This window comes from Aplysia californica, unplaced genomic scaffold (genome assembly GCF_000002075.1).
Source record: "Aplysia californica isolate F4 #8 unplaced genomic scaffold, AplCal3.0 scaffold01376, whole genome shotgun sequence".
Lineage (NCBI taxonomy): Eukaryota > Metazoa > Mollusca > Gastropoda > Aplysiida > Aplysiidae > Aplysia > Aplysia californica.
The window spans coordinates 57,565-67,659 of record NW_004798646.1 but is presented as its reverse complement, the minus strand read 5'-3'; the positions used below and the strand labels follow the sequence as shown (position 1 = coordinate 67,659).

The following is a 10,095-nucleotide window of genomic DNA, read 5'->3' as shown; positions in this document are numbered from 1 at the left end:
ATGCGTCACAACTGACCATCGCCTACTCCCATAAACGTTCACGAGTGTAAGGGAGAACGACGAACCGTACCATTCGTCGTTTTCGCGTACATCGCAAGGCTCACCTGCGGGTGCGCAGTGTAAGGGAGAACGACGAATGTCGAATAACTTTGCTACTTTTAAACCTAAACCATTCAAACTTTAGAAACTGCATTATGAGCATCCCATTCAGATATCTGGTGAATTACAGCTTAAAAAAGTGAAAAGTAGAAGGGTTATAAAGCGAAAACTGTTTTTGCCTCTCCTGAAAAATTTGCCTCGCTACCTGCGCAGGACCATTCGTCGTTTTCCCTTACGACGGCAGATATGTATTGTATGAGTGTTGTATAAGGTAGGAAAAGCCTTTTGTCACTTCCTTTTTACCCTCCAAACACTCACACTACATGTGTATTCCCAGTTTATAATTACTCGAATGTCAAACATGAACAAAAAAAAACAACAACCAACAACCCGTTAAGTTTCTTAAGTTTAAGTACACCTTAAGATAGAAAACCAAAGGGTGAAGGAACCTGTTAATTTGACCTGAAAAAGGGAGCCCTGGATAGTGTTCAACTGTCACACCTCTGGCTGTGCATGAAAGTTTCCCTACTGGTGTTCACATAAGGGATAAATGGGTAACAGCTACCTTTAAAAAAACCCCCCAGTTATAACCTAGTTATTTCCTATTCTGAAAGTTAAACCTGCTGAACGAAAGTTTTTATACATCCTATTAGGAGCTGTCTGTGACTCCTGGTTATTTCCTATTCTCAAAGATAAGTTTGCTTGCTGAATGGTGGGTGGTTGGAGGACGCTGCTGGTAGGTCCTAGTTCTTTACTTTCCCACTGTTGTTTCTGTCTGTCTTACTTTTTCCCACTACTAAATGACCGTAATTGCATGGATGTGCTTCTCTTTACTCAAACAAACAAAGCTTGCGGAACAAAAGTTTTAATGCTTTCATAACCTAGCAAGAGATGTAAAGCGTACAAGAAGCTGACCACCAAATATGTCTTCCAGAGCTGGCTGTGGAGATTGGAATCTTGTATGCACAGAGTGGGGGAGAATATTTTGAGGGACTGAAAACTTCAGGTCAATAAAATAGCTTTACAAGTATTTGAAATACTTCACAACTTGTATTATTTTTTTATCCACCTATATACAGTCACACAGTATCTGCTGGCAACTTATCCCACAAAAAATTACTTTAAGAAACCTCTCAGAAAAACATTCCTGTCCTTATCAAAGACTGGATAATAACTATAATGGCTATGTAACAGTAACATGAGGTTCAATTTATTCTTAATAAGTTCGTTATTCGTTTTGTCTTCATGAACTAACACTGCAAGAAAGGTCAGATTAGGTCTATGACTGAGATTACGCATTAAAAATTCACATAAAATCTCTGTCGAAATGCTAAACCAAGCTTTTAATACCAAAGCTGGTGAAAGAGATGAAAGTTGTCTCCCCCCGCCCACGCCACATTAGAGTACAGGTAGAATCCATTATGTAAAATTTGTTGTTGTGATAAAATGTGCTGCCGCTTGTGAAATTAGTTATTATCCAGTCTTTGATAGGGACTGGGAATGTTTTTCTGAGATGTTTCTTTCTTAAAGTAATTTTTTGTGGGATAGGTTGCCAGCAGATACTGTGTGACTGTATTAAGGTGCTTTTTGCTGAACTTTTGGAATTACTCCTTACGAAATCAAACAGTTAAACTGATGTTTGTAATGTCAGTGGGCACAGCTGGTTGCCAAATCATTTGCTAGGGTCAAATAGAGGTTTGAAATCTGTACTTACGTAATAAAGCAATTTAAGGTGACTGAACCAGTTATAGCCTTCAGTCAAGGCATAAAAGACGAAAAGGGTATGTCAAGAATTCACTTTAAAAAAAACCAACAGATGCAGCAGTGTCTTCAAACAAAGGTGTACAAGTCAGCTTTTGACACCTCATAACTTCTTCTAGATCACATTACATGTGAAATCTGGAATCTTATCATTCTGGGCTGTCCTGCTCGGTTCTTCTATTGGCCCATGCAGCTTCTCCCATAGTTTTAATGAGTCCACTCATGACTCACACCAAAACAAGAGATAGGTGTTGAGTTTGAGATTTTTTATTCATACTGTACTGTTACATATTATTTGTGTTATTGATTACTCTAATATGCCAGATTGACAAGGTTGGGTGCCTTCTGCTGGACTGCCTGTCCAGCCTATATCAACCTAAGCTTTGCCTTTTCTTCCTTTCCACAGATCTGTGCAAGTCATTTGTGTTTTACACCCCATGACTTACTACTGGTCTCCGTGGATTAGATGAAACAGCTGTGTGCGGCAGATGTTTAACATTTCATTGAGCTGTGTACAGTACAGACAGCAAAGAGGGATAACAATAAGTGTTTCATTCCAGTACTTGAACAGCATTGTCACAATTTACAGGTTGGTAGAGTAAAAGTAAAATTAGTTTTTGTGTGTGTTCAAAGATCAAGTCAATTTGAGTGAGTGGAGAAAAATGTCCCTGTGCCTGTCAACTTTCAAATTTCCTGGTCAAGAGACTACAATAGAAATGAATGAGTGTGGAAATAAGTGGGAGAAATAAGCTAGGAAATCAGAGGGCTGACCATCAATGCGAATTTAGCAGAATCGTTACATTTTCATTCAATTTTACTAAATGAAAATATGGCCGTAATGCCTGTGATGTCAATTTAAAAAAAAATTTCGGCTACCCCAACCCATTGCCAACCTTCCTGGTGTATAAAGGGAGGAAAACTACCAAACCGGGACAGTCTATGTCACCACAACACGTGCAGCTGTCTAGCTTTAACACCCTCTTTGCATTGAGCCCTCATAGTTGCTCAGTGCCATTTTGCCCTTAGAAAAACATGAAAGACTTTAGAAGTTCCAAAGCTTAGAGTAGGGCAAACATCAGGTTGACAATGTGTTAAAAAGTTCCTTCTCTTTTGTTTTGTGGGTGGCAGACTTAACGGAAGAGATAAATTTAAAAAAATGGATGATTGTTTGAAACTTGATGCAATTATCTAAGTTGGGTGTGTATAGAGTGTTGTGATGCACAGTCAGGATCAAAGGCTTGTGACTTATTCTGTAGTTTCAAAGATTTCGTATGTTTATGGAAGCAGTAACTCATCCCCATTCCCCTGCTCTTTTTTTTTCTTAACCGGACCATGGTCAGCCTGCCAAAACCTCTTTTTGTTTATCACGCTACGTCTTTGTTTGTGTCACATTTATAATTGCTGGTACTGACAGGGCTATATCCACCCAACAGCATTTATAAATGTTTTAGAAATCAACAAGTTAGTTTGTAATTTAGCCATGGATCGCCTTCTTCCCTCAGTTGTAATAAAGCAATTATAAATGTGACACAAACAAAGACGTAGCGTGATAAACAAAAAGAGGTTTTGGCAGGCTGACCATGGTCCGGTTAAGAAAAAAAAAGAGCAGGGGAATGGGGATGAGTTACTGCTTCCATAAACATACGAAATCTTTGATACTACAGAATAAGTCACAAGCCTTTGATCCTGACTGTGCATCCCAACACTCTATACACACCCAACTTAGATAATTGCATCAAGTTTCAAACAATCATCCATTTAAAAAAATTTCTCTCTTCCGTTAAGTCTGCCACCCACAAAACAAAAGAGAAGGAACTTTTTAACACATTGTCAACCTGATGTTTGCCCTACTCTAAGCTTTGGAACTTCTAAAGTCTACCACTTTGCCCTTATAAAAGCCTTAGTTAGAGCTGTGCCAAAGCCAGGAGTGAGGCTAACATTAGTGCGACAAGGTTTAAAAAATATTCTTGGGCTTTTGTGTTGTAGGTGACAGCCTTGGCAAATGAAAAAAAAAAAAAGCAGACCAAGTTTGAAACTTGAAACAATTAGCTGTGGTGCACTGCCTGGTGTTTAGTCATGCATCATCTAATCAGAGACTTATGACACATCATGGCAATTTGATAGGGAAGGGTCGAGCCGATAGCCAATGACTACCCCCACCTGCTTTAAAAAAAATTCCAAACTCAACAATGATGAGCCCGTGGAGACCAGTGTAGCACTTTGTTTACGTTACAGACACCCCACAACTCCTGCCCTTGACACCCCAGGAAAAGAGACTATCCATGGCCATGTTTCGATTTTGATCTTGCGTTTCTCTTCATTTCTTCTTCTTTGCTGTAATCTTTTGAGAAGAAAACATACTTTGTAATTTGTTACGAAATCTAGAAGGCACGGAAAAATCACGTTTTTTTCCCCCTCTATAAGTTCAAATTTAAGGAGAAAATTAATTGCTCCGAGGATTAATTTTTTTAGAGCTGAATGAAAATCTCGTTTTCCATTATTTAAAAAAAATTAAAAGCCAAATGTCCCGTTTCAGTACTTATACCAAAAAATATGATTTATCACTTGCAGATTATTGTTGTGAAGTTTTTACTGTATGACATTTTTTTGGCTTTCTCAGGTCGGTCATCAGAGTATGAGCTAGTTGATGGTGGAGATTTTCAACTCTTTCTACCGTCCTGGACATTGATCTTGGAGGGAGGATTGTTTAAAACATTGCTTCAACAAAGCCATTATGTGATAAACTGAACAGCCAGACGAAGACAACGAAAGTGCTTTAGTGTTTATATTCTTGGAGGAACAAGAGCAAGAAAGAAAATGTTTTAGAGTTACTTTGATTCACGTACGAGGGCTGTAGCCTGAGACCCTCAGAGCTGGTCTGAAATATATTTCGAATTTTTTTTTCCCGGGGGGTGGGTTGGTATTTCTAGGAGGATCCATAGTCCCCATCTCTTGCTCATTCATTACTGTGTGTTGGCGATATTCGTGAGACGAGGATGCAGGTTTCTCTCGAGTCAAAGGCTTTTTGTGCTTCTTACTTGGAGAAAGTGTTGATACTTGCTTGCGAGGACATGTAGCTAGCTGTTGTAATGGAGTGAATTCATCAAGAGCTCTATATGCCTTTACATATTTCATAGTATTAACCATCTTGTAAATAAGTTTGTACATTTTTAGCACACAGTGACTTTAAGCTTGTTGTTTGTTGAATGTTCCTTTCCCAAGTGCCTTTGATCTCTTTTGAATAGTTTTTGCTTATTGTTCCATTTGGTGTTCAGTGTTCATCGTATTATATTTGCAAAGTACAAGTTACAGCCCACTCGGATCATCCACATCAAGTCAACTGCTGAGTTATCCTGTTTCAGTTGTGTATCTTCCAGGTGAGTTTTAAAAATTACGTTGTAATTTTTATTGGTGGAGGGGCAGAAGGGGGGAGGGGGAAGTGTTTGTTTTAAAAATTACACAGAAAACCCCTGCTGGAGTTAAAAGAAAAGGGTTCTGCTAAATGAAAGATGTGATTGCTATCTCAGTCTCATGTGGTGCAGTTGTTTCAATCAATAAAATATGAGATCTTTTATCATTTACATCTCTAACCCTGTGATCCAGTGTCATGTTCAGGATGGAAATCTGTACGAGCTGGTCCCTATTGCAGCCGAGGTGCAGATTTTCCATATGTGGAGATCTGGAAATATGGATTTCTGAAAATGTGGGCAGTACACCATGCAGCATGCTTATGCATCTGTTTATATTTTTATCTCGTTGTTCTTGTCATATATTGCACTTGACTTGATATAAAACTGTAGTATTGGTACAAGATGTTTGAGACAATAAATATAATCCATACATTTAGAGTCCCCGCCAGCATGTTTCCACAGGGTGCTCTGGTGTGGTTTGCTCCTTCTTTCCTGTCAAATGTCTACCATCCTTATCTATCCTCCTTTTCTGTGTTTGTTAATCTCTTGTCACATTTCTAATCTTCGGCACTTATATTAAGTTATGATATGACCATATTGTTTTGCAAGTGCCGTAAAACTCTTACTAAAACTAATTTTGTTTGCAAATCTTATTGCTTACTCTTACATTACTCTGTTAATACTTTCAGGGTCTAATGTGAGAGTTAATAGGTAGAGAGATGTATATGAATATAAGACACTAAAAATTCATATTTTTAAAGTTTTCAAAACTATGTCCTATGATATTGTTTGTGCCATAACTCATTTCATGTAGTAAAGATTTCTAGACTTTGCCAGACTTCTCGCTTCATATTAAGTGTTCACTATATCTTCTTAACTCTATAATACGCAACTGTTTTAACAATTTAAAAAAATGGTTACATGTTTTGCTTTCAGGGTCACACAATGTTCATGTGAAAGGAGATATGGCAGAGAGTAATGAACCCAAGCAAGATTTTGCTCCGCCATGGCTCAAGTTTCCCCCTGCCGATTCTTCGGTTAGTTGTCTGGTTAATGATTTACTCTTTCTTTATTTTTTAAAGGTTGCTAATGTGTGCATTAGATGTGATTGCTTTTAAAGTTGGGCTCTTTGTAATCCTTATTTTTTCCCCTTATTACTCAGCCTGTAATTTCAATAGTTTGAAGTTAGTATCTTATTCTTTGTTAAAATATTAAACTATTTGAAATGCAATTTTACTGATGGCTATTTATAGTGAAGATAAAACTTTTCATGAAAGAATATATATGATTTTAAAGGAAATTATTTTTCTTTGAAGCATATATAGGAATTAAATTGTTAACTATTGTTGTCAATGCTTAGACGGCCACCTTAGTGACTCCATTACATTTTGTCATAAATCATGCATTGGCCCCTGGCATTGTGGGCAAGCCGTCATAATCCAATCACCTGTTCTTGTTGTTAGGTAGTCCCTCCAACAGATCATGTTGCATAGGCCCCTCCCGCTGTTGACCAATAGGTAACAATAAATTTCCAGCTGCTGGTGAGGTAAGCGTGTGATCCCTCATAACCCATAAGCCCCGCCCAGAACTCATACACAAATCGTGAGATGAGTGGTCACTGTTTACCCAGTCTGTAACAAAGTGGCAATGTGGGTCAACATGAACTTGTGATAGAAGCGTCGCTCGTTCTCTGGGTGGTGGCGATCTGTGTGTTTGTTTTACCATAGCACGCGGTCCTCCTTGTTTGACACATTTCGTTTAATTGTCACCTTTGCGCAAAAGCAGCAACAAAAAAAAAGAAAAAGAAAAAAAGAACCAGCGAAAGCAACAACAACAACAACAATGCAGCTACCACTGAAAGGAAGGGTTTGTTTTCTTTATCTTGATCAGTCCCACTTAAGACGGCCACCTGTCTTATACGAGCACTTTTCTCCTTGACAATGGGTAGCCGTCTTACACAGGTTCGACTGTATATGTGAAGCGTGCTGAAAAAATGAGTTACTTCTTGGATTTGAGCCCGATGGAAATCCATATATCACACTTATAGGTGAAGTTTTTACAATTTATAAGTATGAAATAATTAAAGGCATGTTATACTTAACCCTTCCAGCCCCAAGCGGGTATATTTTCAGCAGAGCTTGTACCTCCCACCATCCCAAGAGCGTATATTCTCAGTTTCGGGGGGTACCAAATTTGCGTATTTTTCTAAATTAGCGAACCTAATTAAACTCTAATTTTCATAATATTCGTTCATTTACCTTTGAACACTGTTCTATGTTATTACCTAAACCTCATTACAAAGATATTACATCACTTTTTAGAATGCATGCCAGTTTCTCTGAAATACCGCTGTATTGGCTGGGGCTGGGGTAAGGAAGTGCACAAAAATGGCTGGGGCTGGAAGGGTTAAAGAATATGGCATCAAAAGAAAATCTACAAATTTGGCACTAGTGTCGATTGTTGGCCAATATCTCCATTTGTGGATTTGAGAAATGACTCACTTCGTTAGCACCCCTCACATAATGTCCTTTGGAGCAGTGTGAAAGTCCTCCATTGAAGGTATATCACACAGACAGGCTTCAGAAATTGACATGATACATTTTTGTTGAATCTAATAGAAAAGGTTTAACAGATACCCACTTGAATATATTAGAATAAAAGTTGTTTTTTCCCCAGAAGAGTTCAAGTGTGAAATCAGTCTCATATCCAGCTGAGCGCAATCGTCAACGTAGAGATGATCCTTATTCCGCCAGGCCAGAGTTCAGCCGTCTTCACAGGCAAAGCTCATTTGACTTCCATGAAGGTTTGTGTCAATTTGATTATTTGATATGTATACAAGGAGCTTGTTTGCTGATTAGACAGTGTTCTCAAACTATTGTCATTTTCCAATAGTGTGAATAGGCCTGTATCTTCACGAAAAGTATGAAAGTGGAAATTCAGAAACCACTTCAAAAGTTGATAAATGTCTTGTTAATTTTTTTTCATCATGCGATAAAGTTAGGATACTGGTAATAAAACCAATTTTGAAAAAAAAAAGACATGAAACCAACTTTGTTTAGAATCACATTTTATCGCAGTGAGGTATTTTTCAGATGTCTATTCCTTGCAAAAACTTAATGTTGGCATTCCAACTTCAGAGTGGGTGGTTAGGTGGTATGACAAAGTTTGGCTTAATTTGAAGCTTGCATTGTCTTGGTCTTGAGAGATGAGAAAATAAAATGCGTTTGCCTTTTTATTCTCTCTCATAGGCAAGCGATTCCATCAAGGCCAGTCAAAATATCGGCATCATTCTGTGGATGATGACAGCTACAACTCCCCTTACAATTATGGATACTATCCTCCAGGTTATAATTACGAAAAGTATGGAATGCAGTACAGCTCACAGCCGTCTTTGGGAAGGTCAATAAGTCGAGATGGAAAGCTGATCCCTCCTCGCCCTTCACAGGTAAGACATTTTCTTTTAGAAATTGCAGCTAGACAGTAATTTTGATTCTTTCAAAAGTTAGTTTAATAGTTTTCATCTAGTATTGGGGAGGACCAAATTCTGGCAACAGTTTCGTAAAACACGCTCAAATAGAATAAAGCTTGGGAGTGTTGTCTGCGCTTGCAGTGGTGGTGGTGATATTTTTAGCACCTTGCCATCACAAGGCTCATATAGTAAAAACCCTTGCCTTAAAAGGCAAAGGCATTTTGGGGAAAATCCAAAGAAACTGGTTGGTAAACATTGCCGGTTGGCAAGATGTGACAGCAAAGTGTTAAACCTGTCAAGTACTGTGATAAAATTGGAGCCTTCTGATTTATTCATTTTTTAACCAATTATTAATTTTTTTCCTATGGAAGAACCCCTTTTGGATTTGCATAAAATCTGATTTTTTAAACTTGAATTCTGTTTCCATCAATTCTATGGAACTTATTGTAAAAAATGTTTATATGCAATACATGCAGAGCTGCTACCCTCATCCAAAAATTACGTATTCTTACGTTTAAAAATTTTGAAAATACGTTTATAAGACTTTTTCATATATTGTACGTCTTTTTCATGTCAGCAGGGTAGCATTAGGATTTTAGATTTCATATTCTTCTGCCTGTCCCGCAAATTTTGCCCGATAAACATTATTTGGTAACCTCTTGTTCCTGCTGACCCTGTGTCTGAGCGTCGCTATGGCTTATCTTGTGTGTACCACGTGAGCTACGCTGTGGGTATGATACGCTGTGGGTACGAAGTGGAACAAATGTGTGCACGCCAGTCTGCTTGTGTCTGTATACTGCTACATTTGTTTGTGCTTATCATCAACACATACTAGCATCAGTACTGACGTTTCCCTTGTTCATCCAGTGAAATTGCAGCAGATATTACATACATTACTACTCGTGACCTATTCAGACACTCAAAACTCAAAGGGGATTCAGGAAACTGTACTCCCATTTAACAGCCTAAAAATCACTTTCACATGTTTTCAGTGAGCTTGTTTACACAGTATCGTAACATTTATTGATTTAGATCTTGTTAAAACCATTCTAGTGATTAGAAGGTGAAGTTGGAAAGCAACTGATTAAAAAAAAACTTTAGAAAACTGGACTAATTTTTCTCCTCTCAAACCATTTGGGAGGGGGGAGGGGGGAATCCACACTGCATAACTCATACTACTTATAGAAGGATCCATTTATGAATTATTTACTGTAACTTTTTCTTTTTAAAGATAATATTTGGAACTGCTTTGTTTTGTTTTTTTTGATGTCCCAGTCTCAAGTATTATAAAATACTACAGCATTATGTACTGGTCCTGGTGCCTGTGGTGTGACAATTGCACCGTTGAGTGATTGC

At 38.0% G+C, this 10,095-nt stretch overlaps 1 protein-coding gene across 3 annotated transcripts in view; it reads left to right on the top strand.

Annotated features, from left to right (window-relative positions):
- The window catches only part of LOC101846183 (vasculin), a 33,404-nt gene that overhangs the window by 7,176 nt on the left and 16,133 nt on the right, over positions 1-10,095 (top strand). Inside the window, exons 2-6 of one of the 3 annotated variants that reach the window (XM_005112718.3) lie at positions 2,267-2,449; positions 4,481-5,237; positions 6,207-6,307; positions 7,950-8,073; positions 8,519-8,715. In XM_005112718.3, the coding sequence (XP_005112775.1) occupies positions 6,236-6,307; positions 7,950-8,073; positions 8,519-8,715 (393 nt within the window). In that variant the 5' untranslated portion in view covers positions 2,267-2,449; positions 4,481-5,237; positions 6,207-6,235. Of the gene's footprint in view, positions 1-2,266; positions 2,450-4,480; positions 5,238-6,206; positions 6,308-7,946; positions 8,074-8,518; positions 8,716-10,095 lie in introns of all 3 variants that reach the window. The other 2 variants (XM_005112719.3, XM_005112717.3) reach the window with 2 other exon arrangements.